This window comes from Sphaerodactylus townsendi, linkage group LG05, assembly GCF_021028975.2.
Source record: "Sphaerodactylus townsendi isolate TG3544 linkage group LG05, MPM_Stown_v2.3, whole genome shotgun sequence".
NCBI lineage: Eukaryota > Metazoa > Chordata > Lepidosauria > Squamata > Sphaerodactylidae > Sphaerodactylus > Sphaerodactylus townsendi.
In genome coordinates this window covers 12,814,992-12,835,310 of record NC_059429.1, presented here as the reverse complement: position 1 = coordinate 12,835,310, position 20,319 = coordinate 12,814,992, and the positions used below count along the sequence as shown (strand labels likewise).

General features: G+C 50.3%; 1 protein-coding gene across 1 annotated transcript in view; it reads left to right on the top strand.

The window, feature by feature from the left end:
* Positions 1–19,629, top strand: part of HOMER3 (homer scaffold protein 3) — a 65,177-nt gene extending 45,548 nt beyond the window's left edge. Inside the window, exons 8-11 of the mRNA XM_048497779.1 lie at positions 1,222–1,271; positions 10,185–10,291; positions 14,145–14,225; positions 18,697–19,629. Of these exons, the coding sequence (XP_048353736.1) occupies positions 1,222–1,271; positions 10,185–10,291; positions 14,145–14,225; positions 18,697–18,885 (427 nt within the window). The 3' untranslated portion in view covers positions 18,886–19,629. The remainder of the gene's footprint in view (positions 1–1,221; positions 1,272–10,184; positions 10,292–14,144; positions 14,226–18,696) is intronic.
* Positions 19,630–20,319: the final 690 nt, after the last annotated feature.

Sequence of the window (20,319 nt, the reverse complement as noted above, 5' to 3'; positions counted from 1 at the left end):
CCCACGTGCGAGCGGAATGAGTGCAACTGGTGCAAAAATAAAAATTAGCTGGTTCAAAGAAATCTGAAGAAGTGACGGGCCTGATTGAAATGATGCGGTTAAATGAATGAGTAACCGGGAACGCGGTTCTTACTGAACAAAGATTTAGAATGGAAACGATGTGAGGTTTATGATATAATTCTTCTGGAAGGTTCCAGTTTAAGTGGAAGAATAGCATGAGGAAGAGCATTCCAGCCCGCTTCCATTCACCCTGGAGTACGCCATGAAAATAATGACTGGTACCCTATGCTGCCTTTTACCTTTGTTGGTAAAGACTTACTGGAGAATTCCACCCCCAAAGGGGGGAGCAGCTCGTATAGTAATTGGCGGTTTTCAGTGGGAAAATGCAGGAGGACGGAGGCGGTGAAGCTGCGATCAAAGCTCCTGTTACCAGGGTCGGTTGTGGCGGAGCCGGTTTCTCCGGGCTGCGTGGCCATATTCTAATGGCAGCGACATTTTCTCCTGATGTTTTTTTAGCCGCCTGGCATTCATGGCTGGCATCTTCAGAGGCTCTGATGGTGTTAAAGCAAGTGGAGCATATATACCTATGGAATGTCCAGGGTAGGAGAAAGAACTGTTGTTTCTCCCACGCCCTGGGCATTCCATGAGGGTATATACTCTCACTTTTCTTCACCACGATCCTCGAAGATGCCAGCCGGCTGAAGCAAGCGAAACGATCAGGAGGAAGCAAACGCTTCTTCTAGAATCGACGTGCTCACTTACTTTGCCCTGGAAACGGGACAATGACGTCGAAAGATGATTCCGGCCGTGAAAGCCTTCGACAGTACAGCTCCCTGTTAATTGCAACCCTAGCCTTCAAACAAAAAAGAAGACAGCCAAAAAAAGAGACGTAAAAAAATGATGGAAGTACCTGATGAAATTTAATCTGGATTGTAAGCCATTGTTTCTGTGCTTATAGAGAGTGCTAGATATGGCATCGGGGTGTCTTTAAGTCCTTTATTCGGAAAAAGAGAAAACACGGGACAATTGTGACTGGTTTGAGATTCCCCTGCAACAGATGCCGAGCAACGAAGCGGCTTCTTTCGGCGTGCTCTTGCTTTCTCAGGTCTGTGTAAGTCCAGCGAGAGCGTCGAGCAGTTTTTCACCCTTTCTAGAACAGTAACAATACGCAAGCTGGTGGCCGCTGCACTGTGTCAACGCTGGCGTGGAGTGAGTGGAAAGAGGCCAGCTGGCGTGCCTACCAGGAGGAGACAGCTGTCGCCGGCCACGAGGTAATGTGGCGTTAAAGTAGAAGGAGAGGGGACCCGACAGTGGCGAAGCGCCAAGGGGACGGGGGGTGCGCCATGCACCGGACGCACGCTGGGGGGCGCGGAAATTGCCCCCAGGCTCATCCCCCTTCACCCCTCTCCCCTCCGCGGCGCCCCCCCCCGATGCCCCCCTTGCAACGCCCCTTCCCGCAGCTCCCCCCTTCCCACACTTACCTTAGTTCCTTTCCTTTTTGAGAACTTTTTCAGGTTGCAAAAGGCCTGTTCGCAGTAAAAACGCCCTGAGGAACTACTGTTCCCAGGCAGCCATTTTTACTGCGAACAGGGCTTTTGCAGCCTGAAAAAGTTCTTTAAAAGGAAAGGAACTAAGGCAGTGGTGGCGAACCTTTGACACTCCAGATGTTATTGACTACAATTCCCATCAGCTCCTGCCAATTGGCCATGCTGGCAGGGGCTGATGGGAATTGTAGTCCATAACATCTGGAGTGCCAAAGGTTCGCCACCACGGAACTAAGGTAAGTGTGGGAAGGAGGGAAGGGAGGGGGGAAGGGGGAGTGCCACGGGGGGGCGTGCCAGGGGGGAGGGTGGAAAATATAAAATGCGCACCGGGTGCAGTTTGGCCCAGCTACGCCTCTGGGACCCGATCCCACAGCCTTTGAGCCTTACAGGTCCTTGATTTGGGGGCTGTCTGAGGGTCCGCTTCATGGATTGTATGCAGAAGATCTGTCCCAAAAGGCCTGCTCTATGGGGCAGGGTTGCAAACTCTGACCGGTATGGTGTAGTGGTTAAGAGCAGCGAACTCTGATCTGGGAAACCACACACGACGCCTGCTGGGTGACCTTGGGCCAGTCACAGTTTTCCCTGAACTTTCTCAACCCCACCTACCTCGCAGGGTGTCCGTTGTGGGGAGAGGAAGGGAAGGAGTTTGGAAGCCGCTGGCGGTTGAGAAAAGCGGGGTATAAATCCAAACTCCTCTTCTTCTTCCTGGAGATTTGGGAGTGGTGGCTGTGTAGATGGGGATCTGGGGAGGAATTTGACCTAGGAGGCAGAGGTGCTAGAGAGGCACAGATCAGTGCATGCAGGACTTTCTGGACAGGGCTGGCCCCTGCTCGAGCGGGTGGGGCGGAGGAAGAGGGAGCCAACCGTTTTTTTCTAAACTAAAACCTCAGCATTCAGGTTAAATTGCCATGTTGGCACTTTGCGATAAATAAGTGGGGTTTGGGTTGCAATTTGGGCACTCGGTCTCGAAAAGGTTTGCCATCACTGATATAAGAGGACGGTGTTTCGTCAAGTTGAAAGTACAGTGTGTTAACGCAGATAACAAACTGAGAGCACTGCATACGAATGCTGACACCCTTACAGCTAAGACTTGTTAAAGCTATGTTCTTGAAGATATTGAGTACATAGAGCTTTGTTGCAAACACTGTTGCACTTGGTTTGTCTTTTATATAGATGCACTTTATTGTTTTGTACACACTTTTGAGCACAAAAAAAGCGGTGGATGCAATGCGTTTCTTGATTGTGCATTAGCCTTAACGTTGCACCGGTTGACTTTCTGATGACTTGGAATGAGGTCAGACTAGATCGGTGACTCATGCAGAGATACTGCGGGCAGGCTCTTGTATATAGATGGGGTGCTGTGGGAGCTCAAGGGGCCTTATTGGGTCTCCCGTGTGTGCATTAGCAGTTCCCTGACAGCCCAACGATGTGTCCCAGCACACTCCTTAGGAATTACAAGCTAATTAGATCACGCAAGAAAGCGTGAGATCGTAGAAGCTGGAGAAAAGAGAGAGACTTGTGCAGGCGGTGCTGCGCTCCGTTCTGTTCCCAGAGACAGCCGTTCGGTTTCCCTGTCTGGCCCCTGGCTGTGTCAGGCAGCCATTTGGCGTGGCAGAAGACTCTCCCTGGCTGCTAAAATTATCCCCCCATTCAAGGTTGTCAGGTCAGGCGAGAGGCTGGCTCGGGAGGAAGACAAATGGACCCTTGTCAGGCTTCCGTAACAAGGTCCTGCTGCGAACCTCTGCTGAGAAAAGAGAGGTCACCGCTCAATCTCAGGAGAAGCAGCTTCCCTGCACGATTGATCACACAGGAGGGAACCAAACAGTCCGTCTCCTTTTATTCCATTTTCGAGCAGATCTCACTCCAGAGCAGACAGTGGGTGGCCTGAATCGGTCATTCGCGGGGAAAGGTCAGGTGGGAAAGCTGGTAACATTCTACATCCCCCCCCTGCCCCCAAAACTCCCAGGGTTTTGTATAACATTAACTTTAAACTGTATTTCGATGGCGTATTTCGATGATTTTATATATGGTTTTATGTTGTACACCGCCCAGGGGATGGGGCGGTATATTAAATACATAGATAGATAGATAGATAGATAGATAGATAGATAGATAGATAGATAGATAGATAGATAGATAGATAGATAGATAGATAGATAGATAGATAGATAGATAGATAGATAGATAGATAGATAGATAGATAGATAATTAATAATAATAATAATAATAATAATAATAATAATAATAATAATAATAATAATAATAATAAACGTGTCTGTCTGCTTGAACCTAAGCAGCCGTGAAAACAGCCTTTCTTCAAAACGTTTTAGACAAGCGTATTGAAGCAGAGAGACGTGTGGTGTAGTGGTGGGAGTACTAGACTGGAACCAGGAACGAATCCTTGCTTTCCAGGAAACTTGGTGCATGATGACCTTGGTCCTGTCGATCTCTCAAGTTAGCCTACCACACAGGGGTGTTGTGAAAAGGAACTGGCGGGGGAGAGAACGCTGAGTAACTTGGGGGAAGGATGAGATTGAAATGCACTAAATAAAAAGAATGGAACCAGAAATGCACCAGAAAATGTTCGTGCCACTAGTTTTCATATAGAGGATTTTACATCCTTGTCCTGCTTTTTCTGGGACCACCAACTGTGGAAGCTGTTGGAACTAAGGCCCTTTCCGCACAGGGGCTGAGCGGGAGTGTATCAGCATAAATTATGCCGATGCACGCCCCCGGGACCGTTCCCACAGACGCTCCCGGTAGGGGCGCAGGCGAAGGTACAGCCTTCGCACAGGCTGCGACTTCCCCAACCGGCTAACCTGCTCCTGCTGGCTTCCGTCGTGTTGTGGAGGTCAGGGGGGCGTGTCCCCTGGCCTCCACAACGCAACGGAAGCCAGGAGGAGCAGGTTAGCCGGTTGGGGAAGGCGGGAGGGAAATGCCACCTTCCATCCACTGCCGTTCACACAACAGCAGGTGGAAGGCCCACTTTTGAAAAACCTTGCTCATGGAGCAAGGTTCAAAAGCGGCATTTCTGCGCTGCTCGGGTGGCGCGAGCACGGTGCTGCCGCACTGTAGCAGCGCTTGCTGTGCGAACACCTCCCCAGGGATGGCGTTTTTGCCATCCCTGGGGCGCTGTAATCCGCCCGTGCGGAAACAGCCCTAGAGTTTTAAAGCATGGAAAAACTGAAGGTATAACAAGAGCTGGATTTGGGAAGATGATCCTTAACATTTCCTTCTGAAAACGTTCCTTGATTTAAAAAAAAAATGACGAGAATATTGAAATGTGCTTGAATTCGGTGAGCACCAGGATATCAGTTGCCAGATTCCTGTTTTTGCTGCAATTCTGCAGTAATGCAGGAAAAGCTGTTTGTGCTGTTGGATGCAGAACTGAGATTCCTTCCAACTTGCGCTTTTAAAAAGTTTGGCTTATAGCCCTGAAGGTTCCAAAGGCTGACATCTCTGGAGAGATGGCAGTTGAGATTTCCAGCAGTTGGCAGCGGCTTCGCATGTCCTGCCTTACAACTTGCAAATCGAGAACTCATAGTGCAAAATTAAGGGGGGGGGGGGGATCATGATTTTTGCTGGGCACTGAAGTTCGCTTTTTCTTGGTACAGGAAACAGATGCCTTCGGGCACAGGATTATTATTTTTTTCTTGTACAATGCCCATGTAGACTTTTTTTTTCATATCTTTAAGGCTGCACACCTCTGCATGAAAGGATTCCGCGTCTCCCAATCCGTATGTGGCGGAACTGGCTCTTTCTGGGATAAAACGACTCCCTGGTAGCCCTGGAGGATTACTAGAAGGGTCCCCCCCCCCCGGGTCCCTCCTTTTAATCCCCTTTAAGCATATGCATCCCACCCTCGGTCTGCACCAGAGAAACTTATGGAATGCTGGAATGCCAGGTTTCTACAAAGCCGGCAACCCTAGTCTCACTGGCCTGGTTAAACTGCAGTTATTGGGGTAGGGGCAGTGGAGGGATCAAAAATTTTTAATAACAGGTGTGGCGAAACGGGCTTGCTTTTGGCTGGCAGGCCCTATTTCACACTCTGCACACCCCCAGGAGTTACCGACTTTTCCTGGGGAGGGCTAACTTTCTCTTTGGGTATGCTGCCACCACCTGATCAGTTGAGGACTGCCTGCTGGGGAAGATCAGGATTTCCCAGCTTCCTTTCCCACTGCACGAGGCCCCTGCCTCAGTTTCCCCTTGGTTCCCCTCTCCTGGGTTCCACAGGGTAGACTGGAGATCCTGGGGGAAAAGCTGCTCAGCCCTCCTCTACCTCCTGGTTACATAGCGTGTCCAAGACAGTAGGGCATAAGTGGTACAGAGAACTTTCCTCCACAGCTAAGGTTTTAAAAAAGTATTTATTAAAAAAAAGGAAAATGATTTACTACATATGTTTTAGCACACACCAGATTTAGCAAGGGTTACAAAATAAAAGGAGATAAAACGCAAATCCTCTTTTCCTATCACTAATACATACCCTGGCTAAAGATGGTAGAAAGCAGGGTAGGTCCTTAGAGCGTAAAATGTTGCCATTGGCAAAGAGCTCACATTACCTGGCTGAGCACATGGTCCAGAAAATGGCAGCCGCCTTCCCAGTTCAGGCAAGAGCTCTGCTCCCCTCCAGAGAGACCTGAGCCAAGAGACCTCGCCCCTCTCTTCCCCTCAATTTATCAGATCCCAGACCCCACCCTCCTTTGACCAGGTCAGGCTGGGTCAAGATATCATTTCCCCCTAGGTCAGGTAGCATTTCCTGATGTATCTCTGGGATTTCTTAGTCCTCCAAATCTCTGGTACCTGGTTGGAGAAGGAGAGGATGAAAGAAAAAGGAAACAGAAGGGGGGGGGGAGGAGCCATTTCTCCACAACAGGTTCCCTCGCCAGCCCCCCCTCAGCAAAGGGGGCAGAGGCGTACCTAGGTAAACCTGAGCCCTAGGCAAAATCTGAGTTGGAGCCCATGGGCAGCCACCCCACCGCGACCCCCAATTTTTTTTTGGTCATTTCTAAATCATCATCACATTATCAAAAATGCCCCAACTCACAAATCTGAACACAGCACTGGTGAAACACACAGGTTCTTTGGTAGAGACTGGTGAGATAAAAGGTACAAAAGGCAGAGACTCCATGAATTGCAGTACCTGAAAGGGATTAACCCAGTTCAGAGAGTTACATTATTAGTCGCAATTGCTATATGGAACCTTCATGTTCAAAGGCAGTGTGCCTCTCGGGGAGGCGGGGGCGTGGAGATGGAAAAGCGGACCCAATTCGTAACCCCCTCTCGGCACACACAAATAATTAGTAACCCACTCTTGGGAACTGGTGAGAACCTGCTGGATCCCACCTCTGGGTTGGGGGAGCAGGAGGAATGCACTTCTGCGGCTCCTTTTTTTACTAGTGACCAAGAGATTGATTCCACATAGAGATTCCACATAGAGATTTCCCGCATACAGCAAGCAGGAAGCCCCCCCAATTCACCTGATGTGTATTCTGAGCACAATTTCTCCGGGTTCCTGGGGGATTTCTCCTCTGAACCAGATTTTTTTAAAAAGAAAACCCTTTGACTGATTCCACCTCCAAGCTCAAACCCCCCTCTCCATTTTGGGGGCTCAAACCAAAGTCGATTGGGGGAGGGGCGGAGGTGGGATCCAGCAGGTTCTCACCAGTTCCCGAGAGTGGGTTACTAATTATTTGTGTGTGCCAAGAGGGGGTTCCTAATTGGGTCTCCTTTTCCGTTAGAAATTCCATTAGGTCCAAAAATCATAAAGTCCTGTTGTTTCCTACGTGGCTGGTTAGCGAAGGTAGAAAACGGAAGATAATTCTCCCTGTTGGGCAGTTTTAAAAACATGTTTCAGTAATACGGTAAAGTTCCTTGTTTAAGGAAAGTATCCTTCTTTTGATTTCTAGAAGCAAAATTAAGTATTTGAAAGTATTATTTAACCTGAATACTGAGGTTTTAGTATAGAAAAAACGGTTGGCTCCAAGGCATGCATTACTCAGGAGTAAGCATGCTGGTAGTCGGTGGCTTTGCTTTGAAGCAACTGTGCAATGCTTTGAAAGGGTGAATCACGACCCTAGGAGGGTTTACTCAGAAGCAAACCCCATTGCCAGCAACCGAGCTTACTCCCAGGTAAAGGATCATGCTTTTGTTCTTTCCATGAAAATCAGTAGGGTTTAACAGCGCTTAACAGGGTTACCTACACTGCTTCCCCAAAACTAGGTCTTAGGTTTAATGCTAATAATCTCCCTGAAATAATTACACTGTTATCACATGACGAACTCTGTGCATGCGTGCCCACAGAGAGGGCTCTGAGTGCCACCTCTGGCACCCGTGCCATAGGTTCGCCACCACTGATGTAAACTCTCCCATAGGGGAACCATTTCTGGAGGATTGTTGTTCAAGCTCACGTCAGCTTCTGAGCGCTGCTTTTCCCCAAGAAGCTAAAAATGCACTTCTCTGTGAATAATTGACATTCTCTACCAGGCAGTGTTCAAAATAGGCGAGCCCCTGGAATCTTAGCTGACCGCCGGGTTTCTGGTGGTGTAACTCTGCAGTGTTTCCCCCTGGTCAGGGAAGAGTCCCGGAGCAGGGGCTGAGGATTTGGCCCTGCTGGAACCGTTCCCGTCCTTTGCACCAGCTGACCCAGCTCTGCACAGAAGCGTGAAATGAAAGACGAGAACCGGTCCTGTAAGGTCACCTTCCGTCGAACAGATAAAAAGAGAAGGAGGCCGCAGGGCAGGGGAAGAAGCAGGAAAAGGAGAGGGCTTTGCCGTGTTTCGGGATGCGTACATCCTGCCATCTGGGCTGCCTCACATCCAGCATGAAAGAAGAATCAGGTTTTCCTTTTTTAAAAAAATGAAAAGGCCTGTTTGCAGGCCTCTCTGTCACTATGAAGGAAAGCGATCTTTATCCCAGAAGAAAGAACTCCGTGTACTCTCAGACACCTGCCTCTTTCTCAAGCAGATCTGATGATCCAAATTAAGAAGAAGAGTTGGATTTTTATCCTCCTTTTCTCTCCTGTAAGGAGACTGAAAGGGGCTTACAATAAGGTGACCAGATTTTTACTCCTGTAACGCGGGGCGCGCGTGCGCACCCACGCAGCCGCAGGAGCACACTGCCTTTTGCGGCGCTCCCCGGTCAGGAAACAGGGAAGCGCCCCAGAAGGCAGCGCAGCAGCGCAGGAGGCGCACACGGCCGCAGGAGCGCATTGCCTAATCGGGACAATTTTAAAACCCCGCGGGACACATTGCGGAAAAGCGTGAGTGTCCCGCCAAAAGCGGGACGGCTGGTCACCTTAGCTTACAATCTCCTTTCCCTCCCCCCCCCCACAAACACCCTGTGAGGTGGGTGATGCTAAGAGAGCTCCAAAGAATTGTGACTAGCCCAAGGTCACCCGGTTGGCCTGTGTTGGAATGCACAAGCTAATCTGGTTCCCCAGATAAGCCTTCACAGTACAAGTGGCAGAGCGGGGAATCAAACCCGGTTCTCCAGATTAGAGTGCACCTGCTCTTAACCACTACGCCACGAAAAGAAGAGAACATGCTAAGCGTGTCTCTGGGCACCTCAGATGTAATGTTTTAATAGCTACTGGAGAAACACTTTGTGATTAGGTTGGCCAAACCCCAGGTTGGGCCTGTAGATCCCCCAGAACTACTGACAGATCTCCAGGCTATACAGATCAATTTCCCTTCAGAAAATGACTGCAGTGAAGATTGGACTCTATGATGGCCATGTTACCACCCAAAGAGATTTTTCAACTTCTGAAGAGAAGGTTGTTTGACCGGGAACACCAGATCCTACTTGAGAAGGCTTCCAGGACTTGCTCTCCTTTAGCACTGGGCATCACTTACACTGGTAATAAGGGGGCTCAATATTTACACCAAATAACCCCGCCCAGTCTACGCAGAGCAATGATGTTGGCCCGTTGCAATGCCCTTCCATCAGCTGTATCAACAGGGAGATTTATTAAAACCCCTTACTACCAAAGGCTATGCATATGCAACGGGAATTGTGTAGATTCTATAGACCATATTTTACTTTATCGTCCACTTTACGCTTTACCCAGAGTTAAATATTGGTCATCCCTGCTACTCAAAAAAGAATATGCATCTGACTTGCAAAAGATTTCCTTTCTGTATTGTCGAAGGCTTTCACGGCCAGAATCACTGGGGTGCTGTGTTCTCAACCTGAGGGTCGTGACCCCTTTGGTTCGAAGGACCCTTTCACAGGGGTCGCCTAAGACTCTTTGCATCAGTGTTCTCCATCTGTAAAATGGATAAATGTTAGGGTTGGGGACAGTGGTGGGATCCAAAAATTGTAATAACAGGTTCCGATGGTGGTGGGATTCAAACAGTGGCACCGCCGCACACACGCACCTCCAGTCCCTATTGGGCAGGGAGGTTGCTTTAGTAACCCCTTCTCGGCACTCAGAAAAAATTGGTAACCACTTCTAGAGAAGTGGTGAGAACTGGTTGGATCCCACCTCTGGTTGGGGGTCACCACAACATGAGGAACTGTATTAAAGGGTCGCGGCATTAGGAAAGTTGAGAACCACAGGTCTACGGGGTTAGGGCAGGATATAATAAAATAAAATAAATAACGTCAATGTGCTTCTGAGGGATCTTCCTCGGACTCGATAGGTAGCAGAGCTGGAAGCTCAAAGTGGCCACGATTCCTCAGGCGAAATGAAGGAGGAGGCCGTTCCGGCTATGGAGGAATTGGAGCAGTTGGTGAAAGCCAAGGATGAGGTGAGCGATGGTTGGGCTTGACGGGTTGCGTAGCGACGGACTGAGCAACGAATCAGGGAGCCTGCTGGCTCAGAGCTCGCTTCACACTTGCTCGGACAGGTTTGTCCCCACTCTCCGTCTCCCCTTCCTGGCCAGCGTTTGACCCCGTCTCTTTCCCACCCTGAAATGCTCTCCCTCTCTCTCCTCCCTCTCCCCCCCTCTCTCTCTCTCTCCCTCTCTCTCTCTCCCTCTCTCCCTCCCTCTCTCCCCTCCCTCTCTCCCTCCCTCTCTCTCTCCCTCTCTCTCTCCCTCTCTATCTGTCCCGCTCTCTCCCCCTCCCTCTCTCCCCTCCCTCTCTCCCTCCCTCTCTCTCTCCCTCTCTCTCTCTCTCCCTCTCTCTTTCTCTCCCTCTCTCTCTCTCCTCTCTCCCCCCTCTCTCTCCCCTCTCTCTCCTCTCCCCCTCTCTCCTCTCTCGCCCCTCTCTCCTCTCTCCTCTCCTCTCTCTCTCTCCTCTCCCCCTCTCTCCTCTCTCCCCCCTCTCCTCTCTCCCCTCCCTCTCTCCCTCCCTTTCTCTCTCCCTCTCTCTCTCTCCCGCTCTCTCCCCCTCCCTCCCTCTCTCCCCTCCCTCTCTCCCTCCCTCTCTCTCTCTCCCTCTCTCTTTCTCTCCCTCTCTCTCTCCCCCCTCCCTCCCTCCCTCCCTCCCTCCCTCCCTCTCTCCCTCTCTCTCTCTCCCTCCCTCCCTCTCTCCCTCTCTCTCTCTCCCTCCTTTTCTCTCCCTCTCTCTCTCTCTCACACACACACACACACACCTCACAAGGGCTCTGTTGTGGGGAGAAGGCGATTATAAGCCGCTTTGACACTTCTAACGGTTGAGAAAAGTGGGGTATAAATCTAAATCCAATCTTCTTCTGTAATGAGGCCCTTTCAGTTTGGGGAAATGGAACGGGAAAGCCAAAACCCCTTCTCCACCTGCACCATGGTACCGGTTCGAATCAGTTAACCAGGTGCGCAGGGGCTCAAGTTCTAACCCTGGAAGTATTCACAAGGTAAATCTGGCCGCAGATCCTCACAGCAGACTCGAGGACACAAGGGGGAGCATAACGTGTAGTTGTCCCCTTATGGTTTGCTTCAAGAAGGAGGGTGAAGGTTAGGAACCTAGCTGGGTACATCTGGAAAGAGAACCTCCCTTGAGTACCACTAGTGGAGCATCATATAACATATTAACAGTTTCTAAAGTGAGACTGTAAAGCACTTTCTTTGCAGTGTGAATGAATGAAGCAATACTTTCAGAATGGAGGAGGGAGTGGAATCACACTTGGAAGCCTGCTTGTGCCGAGGCTTAGTGAGGGCAGTTGCCCAGGCAGCACAGCAGAAGGGAGTGGAATCACACTTAGAAGCCTGCTTGTGCCGAGGCTTAGTGAGGGCATGAGTTCGCCCAGATACAACTGGCCGTCAATAGCAGTTAAGGTCGAGTGGAATCACCTTACTTGTTCGCCTGCGCTTCAGCGTCTTAAAGCACACCTGAAGCCCGGCCTGTGCCGAGGCTTGGTGAGGCAGATTGTCCAGGCAACTACCACAGCAGGAACCACTTGTCGGTTTGTGCCGCGTCAGCAATGGAATCACTTTACTGTTTCAGCCGACTTGTGCCAAAGGCTTGGAACTGACCTCGGCAGTTGCCCAGGTTTCAGCAGCCCGCCAGCAGAAGAGAGTGGAATTACACGCAGAAGCCTGCTTGTAGCCGAGGCTTAGTCGAGGGGCAGTCTGCTCAAAAGCAGCAGCAATAAGAAGAGTGGAATTACACTTAGAAGCCTGCTTGTGCCGAGGCTTAGTGAGGGCAGTTACTTGCCAGCACAGCAGAAGGTGGAGTGCGAAACCTGCTTGTGCGAGCTTGAATGAGGGCAGTTGCCCGACAGCTGGCAGAAGGTGGAATTACTTAGAAACCACCTGCTGATACGAAGGCTTAGTGAGGGCAGTTGCCCAAGCAGCACAGCAGAAGGGAGTGGAATTACACTTAGAAGCCTGCTTGTGCCAAGGCTTAGTGAGGGCAGGTTGCCCAGGCAGCACAGCAATATCCTTTCAGCTTCTCGTTCCCATTAGCCCAGGAGAAGGCCCTTCTGCTGCTGGTTCTCACTTCCTAGAGCTCTACTGGATTTATTTTCCTGCAGTGGAGAGAAAACCCTTGGGAGACTTCAGTTGTCTTTGTAACTTTTGCTTAATTTGCAAATGTACACGCAGAGCCAGAGTGGAGGCAAGCCAAGACTGTCCTCGCGCCTGAGCCATTTGCTCCCGGTGGGGAAAGTCAGAATGTAAGGAAGACCCAGGGACAGGATCCTGGGTGTTTCCCTGAAGCTCTCCGTGCCATGGAGGGGGGGGGGTTCTCCCGGGTGAAATGCCCCTCTCTTCTGGGGGGGCTGCATGGTGCTCACCCACCCTACAGCCCGTTCTACAAATGGGTTGCTGTCTCTTGGCCAGCTCCTCTGGCTGGCTCCTGCCTGCGTTGCATGGCTGTATCCATCAGCAGCTGCTATGTTTCCCCTCTTACATTGGTGCCAATTAAATTAACAATTTAAAGCCAAGGCAAGAGCCGGCTTATTTGCATATCCTTTCCAAGAGTTCTTTGCCTGCCAAAATCTGAGCTGTAAATGATCTTTCTTTCTTTCTTTCTTTCTTTCTTTCTTTCTTTCTTTCTTTCTTTCTTTCTTTCTTTCTTTCTTTCTTTCTTTCTTTCTTTCTCTCTCTCTCTCTCTCTCTCTTTCATTCTTTTGCTTTCATTCTTTCTCTTTCTTTCTTTCTTTTGTTCTTTCTTCTTTCTCTTTCATTCTTTCTCTTTCTTTCTTTTGTTGTTCCCTTTTCTTTCTTATTAGACTCGGATCGGGATCAGATGCAAGATCGATCGGGATCTGGATCTGATAGATAGATAGATAGATGAATGGAGAAAATGGAATAGATGAATGAATAGATAGATAGATAGATAGATAGATAGATAGATAGATAGATAGATAGATAGATAGATAGATAGATAGATAGATAGATAGAGGTTAAGAGCAGGTGCACTCTGATCTGGAGGAACCGGGTTTGATTCCCCAGTCTGCCGCTGGAGCTGTGGAGGCTTATCTGGGGAATTCAGATTAGCCTGTGCACTCCCACACACGCCAGCTGGGTGACCTTGGGCGAGTCACAGCTTCTCGGAGCTCTCTCAGCCCCACCTACCTCACAGGGTGTTTGTTGTGAGGGGGGAAGGGCAAGGAGATTGTCAGCCCCTTTGAGTCTCCTGCAGGAGAGGAAGGGGGGATATAAATCCAAACTCTTCTTCTTCTTCTTTCATTCTCTTTCATTCTTTTTCCTTTCTTTTTCTTTCTTTCTTCTTCTTCTTTTCTTTTCTTCTTTCTCTTTTCTCTTTCTTTCTTCTTCTTTTCTTTTCTTTTCTTTTCTTTCTTTTCTTTCTCTTTTTTCTTTTCTTTTCTTTTCTTCTTTCTTTTCTTTCTTTCTTTCTTTGTTTCTTTTCTCTTTCTTTCTTTCTCTTTCTTTAAAAAACCATTCCTCCTTTTGTTCCCAAGGTCTCCTCCAGATTGCCATCTCCTCTTCCTCTCTTCTTTTTTATTTAACATGTGAAATTTGCAAGGTGGGCGAAGAGGGTCAGAATCTTTGTTAAAAAGTTAAGCCATTTGATTTTGAAACCTGGGACAAGATGCTTTTGAAAAAAAACGTGTGTGTGTTTATGTGGGGGGGGGGGAGGAGGAAGTGTGCAGCGTTGGCTGTCAGCATTTTTGCGTAAGCGGAGGCCTCACCTGGCTATGTCAATCTGGAAAATTGAGAACTTCGTTTTGCTTCTCTTCCAATCTCCCCCCCACCCCCCACCCCTTCCGTGGTTCAGGAACTTCAGCAACTGAAGAGCCAGAAAGGGGGACGCTGGGAAGGCGACGAAGAGAGCGAGAAAACCTATCAGAAGGTGCAGGTAACGGAGGAGAGGGGTTTGGGGAGAAAGGTGGGGGAGGAGGCCAAGGGACATGCCCCCTTTTTAGACGAACGGAATCCTTTGCCCCCCAACGAGCATCTGTTTTGCCTGGGAGCTTAAGCAGGAGATGGACCTAGCCTTACCCGTCAAGACCTTGAGCTGTTGAAGAGGAAATCCCGCACCCTGCACACACAAACACACGTGACCCCCGTGGATCCCCATCTTCAACTTGTCTGTCACAAAGGGTTCCTGGCAGCATCTTAAAGACACACAGATGGATCGCAATGCCAGCTGGCATAGGCGAGAGCCTGCTTCATCAGATGCCTCTATGGGAATTTCAGAGCACGCATAGATAGGGGAGGAACCTGGTTGCCAATGTTCAGGTGGGGCCTGGAGATCCAGGATTCTCGCTGAAGAAAATCTCTTTTTAAAGAATAATTTTTAATTGTTTTTCAACATTTATTAAACATACAAGAAAAAGAAAAAAAAGTAGAAGGAATAATAGAAAACAGACATGATTACATCAAAGAAAAAGAAACCTACCCTTGATTATATGAAGTACACATCACATCATGGATTCAGAGAGAGAGAGAGAGAGGTGGCATGCAAAGGGAGGGAGGGAGGGACATCTAGACCAAACCCACCCACCCTAGTGGCAGGAGGAGGGGGAAGGAAGGTAGGGGAGGGGAAGAGAGAGAGAGAGGAAGGGGAAAAGTGGAGAATGAGCGGTGGCATGCAAGGGAGGTGAGGGAGGGGATGGACTGGATATGACCCACTCCACCCTAGTGGTGCAGGAGAGGGGAAGGGAAGGTAGGGGAGGTGGCATGCAAGGGAAGAGAAGGAGGGAAGGGAGAGGGAGAGGGGCGGCACAAGGGAGGGGAGGGAGGGGGATATGCATCTGGATATGACCCACCCACCCTAGTGGCAGGAGAGGGAAGGAAGGTAGGGGGAGGGGTGGCATGCAAGGGAAGAGAAGTGAGGGAAGGGAGAGAGTGGAGAGTGAGGGGTGGCATGCAAGGGAGGGGATGGAGGGGGCCCAGCATCTGGATATGACCTACCCACCCTAGTGGCAGGAGAGGGAAGGAAGGTAGGGGGAGGGGTGGCATGCAAGGGAAGAGAAGTGAGGGAAGGGAGAGAGTGGAGAGTGAGGGTAGCATGCAAGGGAGGGGATGGAGGGGGCCCAGCATCTGGATATGACCTACCCACCCTAGTGGCAGGAGAGGGAAGGAAGGAAGGGAGGGGGAGGGGTGGCATGCAAGGGAAGAGAAGTGAGGGAAGGGAGAGAGTGGAGAGTGAGGGGTGGCATGCAAGGGAGGGGAGGGAGGGGTTAGTTAGTTAGTTAGTTAGTTAGTTAGTTAGTTAGTTAGTTAGTTAGTTACAGCCTTTAGGCCAGCCAATAGTTTAAGAACAGAATACATGTGAATACATAGCATTCCATTTGGATTCTGATATAACATTTTCTATTTGAGACTTTATAAGGTTTTAAAATCGTTATATACTTCTAAGCATTTTTCATGAGAAAATGACTGCTTTGGAGGCATTATGGCATTATATCCCACCAAGCCCCCTCCCATCCCAAACCCCACCCTCCCCCACCCTCCAGCCTCAAAATCTCCAAAGACGTTCCCAACCCAGTATTGGCAATGGTGGGGTTATGAAGGCAGGGAAATGCAGGAGATACTTTTTTGGTGACATTTCTGTGCTCAATGTAAATGTAGACCAGGTAAGATTAAGTAGTCTCCTTCTGCTGATTTAGGCTCTCATCACCTGAGCTCCCAAAATAGACTGCCTCTATACATGGGGGTTCTATTCTGCAGTCACAGCCAAAAGCTGTTGATCTGTTTTGTTATCTGCCGGGGGGATTGCAGTGCCTTGGGAAGCTGACCGGTTTGGCTGTTTTCAAGACCCGGGTTCCCCTGGATCTTGCTATTCCGTCTGCCGTGTTTTTCCTCTTCTTCTGAGTGAGCGTGTGAGTGAGAGGAAGGGATGAAGCTGAGACTGAGAAAATACGAGGGTGGGAAGCTGCCAGGCAGATGCCCCTCTTGTGCCGAATGCTTTGAACTCTCTGGTTATCCTTTCAGCCTCCTTCCTCTTGGGAGTCGCCTCCCCCCTGCTTTGGTCGGGCTGGGCCCTTGACAGGAGGTGTTCAGTCTGTGCCTGCGTGCGGGAACAGACAGATGGCCACCTCCTCTTGTTCCTGTGAAATCCTGGGCTTGACGGGGTTCCAAGCCAGCAATTTGTGTGCATGTCACGTGGAGCTCGGTGGTGGAGCCTCTGCTGGGGATTCAGAAGGCCCCGGGTTTGATCCCCAGCACCTCCAGTTAAAAGGTTCAGGCAGTAGCTGTTGGGAAAGACCTCAGCCTGAGATTTTGGAGCGCTCATATTCCATCTACCTGACACTCTTGTGCCCAACTGACTTCGAAGACATGGCATAAGGCCTCAGGTGGCATTTTGGGAAAAGTCCATCACTCCAGATCAGGGGTCTGCAACCTGCGGCTCTCCAGATGTCCATGGACTACAATTCCCATCAGCCCCTGTCAGCATGGCCAATTGCTCCAGATCAACACTCCATTGGGAAGAAATCCTTAAAGTTCCATTCAGTTGTTTTGATCCCTGCTGAGACCTCCTTACCTGGGCCATCATCCAGCCTGAGAGCTTCATCAAAGCCACCTGGTAGGAGGACAAAAAAGAGGGCCTAGCCAGTTTAGAGGCAGGCAGAGAAGGTTATTATTGACCCATTGACTGGACGGTCAAACTCTGAGCATCGTTCAAGATCTCCATTGCTTCTGGAGCGCTCATCTCCACCAGCCCTCTTCGATACTCTCCTCCTTTGCTCTGTACCCCATTGTTGCTGAACTTCATCATCCACTTGGAGTCGGTGTTGATCTTGGAGTCTCGGTGTTGATCTTCGCCAACTGCAAGCCCCGCTACCTCAGAGAGAAGGTATTGATGCGGATGTGCTTCATCATCTCGCAGTTAAGACAACCCTCCTGCTCAGCTCCACAGATGTGGTTCTCAGAGTCAAACTCTCTCTGAGGAAGTGGGCTTGCGGTTGGCGAAGATCCACACCGAGAACACTACTGACTCCAAGTGTGATTGGTGTTTGGAATCTGCTGCCACAGGAGGTGGTGAGGGCCACTAACCTGGATGGCTTTAAAAGGGGCTTGGACAGATTTATGGAGGAGACGTTGATCTCTGGCTACCAACCTTGATCCTCCTTGATCTGAGATTGCAAAGGCCTTAGCAGACCAGGTGCTCCAGAGCAGCAGCAGCAGCAGCAGAAGGCCCTTGCTTTCACATCCTGCAGGTGAGCTCCCAAAGGCACCTGGTGGGCCACTGCGAGTCGCAGAGTGCTGGACTAGATGGACTCTGGTCTGATCCAGCAGGCTCTTTCTTATGTTCTTATGTCATCATGTCATCTTCCTGGATCTGAGAACGTTCCCTTCATTGCCAAAGTTGTTCTACCTGTCAGGTCTAAGCAGCTTCTCCTCAGCATTGATGGAGTCCCAGATTGTCTTTGTCTCCTGCTGTGACACAGATGTTTGTGACACAGATGTTTGTGTCTCCTGCTGTGTCACTGGGGGTCTGATCGTCAGCACTGGTGGAGATCAGCCCCACTGCACCAGCTGTGGTTCCTTCTTCCAGGGTTCCAGGTTCAAGCCAGCCGTCTACTTCTACGTGGCCAGTTCTGATGTCCGAGCCCCCAGATTGATTAAAGCATTTCACAAGGCTTACACTCATCAGTTGGGTGGGTGGGGGCCTTGGGGAGCAGAATGTTAGAGTGCCTGGGGAGGCACTAGGACCCAAGTGGAGCATTCTAAAACAAAGACAGTCCAGGAAATGGTGGATGAATTCATAAGTCTCCTGTCATCTTTATCCCAGAGCCGTAGCGAGGGGAAACTGCGCCCAGGGCACGTGTGAGAATATTGGAAGCGCCCCTGCCACAACCTGGAACGCCCCCACCCACGCCATGTCCCCACACTGGCCCGCGCCTGGAGCAAGATGCCCCCCCCCCGGGTACTACGCCACTGCTTTATCCTGAACAGGGTATAGTAGTATCTGGTAACTAGCATACCTCGTTATCTTAGTACATTTTTATCCTATCTGTTCTCCAGAGAGCTCACAACAGCATCCATGGGGGTTCTCCTTTCCTCCCTTTTATCTTTCCAACAACCCTGTGAGGTAGGTTTAGGCTTGCTGGGTGTGTGAGAAAGAGAGAGAGAGTGGTCCAAAATCAGTAAGTGTTGTGGCTGAGTAGGGGATTTGAACTTGGGTCTCTGAGGTCCTAGTTCACAGGTGTCAAGCTCGCGGCCCTCCAGATGTTATGGACTACAGTTCCCATCATGCCAGCAGGGGATGATGGGAACTGTAGTCCATGCCATCGGGAGGGCCGCGAGTTTGACACCTACTCTAACTGCTATGCCACGGCAGCTCTCCACGTGTGACCTCCATCATTCTTTCTCCTCATCAGGATCTGGAGAGACGAAACAAGGACCTGGAGCACCGCTTGCAGCTGGCCGAGCAGACGCTGGCCGAGACACTGGCGGAACGGGAGAAGATGTACCACGAGGTGTCCAAGGTGGCTGAGATCATGGACATGAAGATCTTTGAGCTGAGCGAGCTACGCCAGGACTTGGCCAAGCTGGTGGAGAGCAACTAAGCCCAGGGGGAGCAGGGACGGGGAGCCCGCCAGAGTTGGAGAGGGGGACCGGGCAGCGCCTTCCTCAGAACTGGGGGTCCTGGGGGGGGGGGATTGAAGTGAGAGGCAGACCTTACCGCACTGTGATCCTCTTGAAGTTGCACCCTTTCTCCACCTAAGCAGTAGTCGCTTGGGGGAGGCAACTGGAAGAGGAGGAGGCAGGCCCTCAACTCCAAACCAGTTTCCTCAGCCTCAGTTTCCCTTTTGGATGCTTCCATTTCTACAGACGACTCCCCCCCCCCCGCCCCTATCCTGAGGAGCTTCTCTCCTCTGATAGTTTTGATAGAGGACTGTTCCCAACGGCCCGCCTTACCAGAAAGCGAGCCGCTGAGTCATGGATCTCCCATCGGTCCCGGGAAACCGTCTTTTTAACAAGATTGCTTTTTATAGATTACCAGACACCCAAATGGGAAGGCCCTAAATCTGGCCATTCCAGAAACAAGAAAGGACTCTTGGTGGGGTTTTTCCCCCCCTCCGCTGTCTTTTTTTCAAAGCGAGCCACGGCTTTTCCTGTATTGAGTGAGGCAAATCTGCTCCAGAGCTGCTCAACTGGGAAGAGAAGCGGTGGTGAAGGGAAAATGGGGTGGGGGAGGGTGTTAAATGTCACAGAGGGGGAAAAATGGGGGGGGGGGCTCAATAGCTGCCAATCTGGCTGCTTGCCAGGTTGCAATTAATTAGCACTAAATGAAGAAATTTAACCTCTCCCTTGGTTTGTACAGAAGCGTGACTGACAGAGGCAAAGTGTCGTTCTGAAATTGTGTGCGCGTGAGTGAATGAGGGGTGTGCGCACTGCCGGCACTGATTGAAAATGATTTCCTCAGCTTGAAACTGTGGAGTGCGTCTGCCAGTCAGAGTGGGCAGCACAGACCTGACCAACAGTCTGACTTGATAGAAGGTTCAGGTTTCCGGGCCCCTTGAGGGAAAGCAAACCTCAAAAGCTCTTTCAGGCTCGGGCCCCCATTTACATTTTCCATTGACAAGTGTCTGCCATTAGGGCTTTTTCTCAGACATCCGTTCTCAAGCGCACAGTGCTCCTGTTTGGATAGGGGCTGCCACACGCCGGGAGAAAGGACCTCTGGCTTTGTCCTCTGCCATTTAATCCAACCAAAAACAACCCCAGGAATAGAGGCGGAACTACCACGGGGTGGGGGGATGAAAAACACCCTGGACGCAGGCGTGCAGGGGTGGAGAATCGCTCCCCCACCCGTCCCCTCAGACCGCCCCTGCGGCCTGGAGCAGGCTGCTCTTTTAGCCTTTAAAGACTAATGGTTTGTTACAGTTTGGTTGCGTTACAATATCTTTTAGTCAGAACCCTTTTTATGTATCGTTTGGTTTACAGCAATATACAGAGCATCTTTCTTTTAGTCAGTCAGGGAGTCTCCTAGAGTGTGTGTG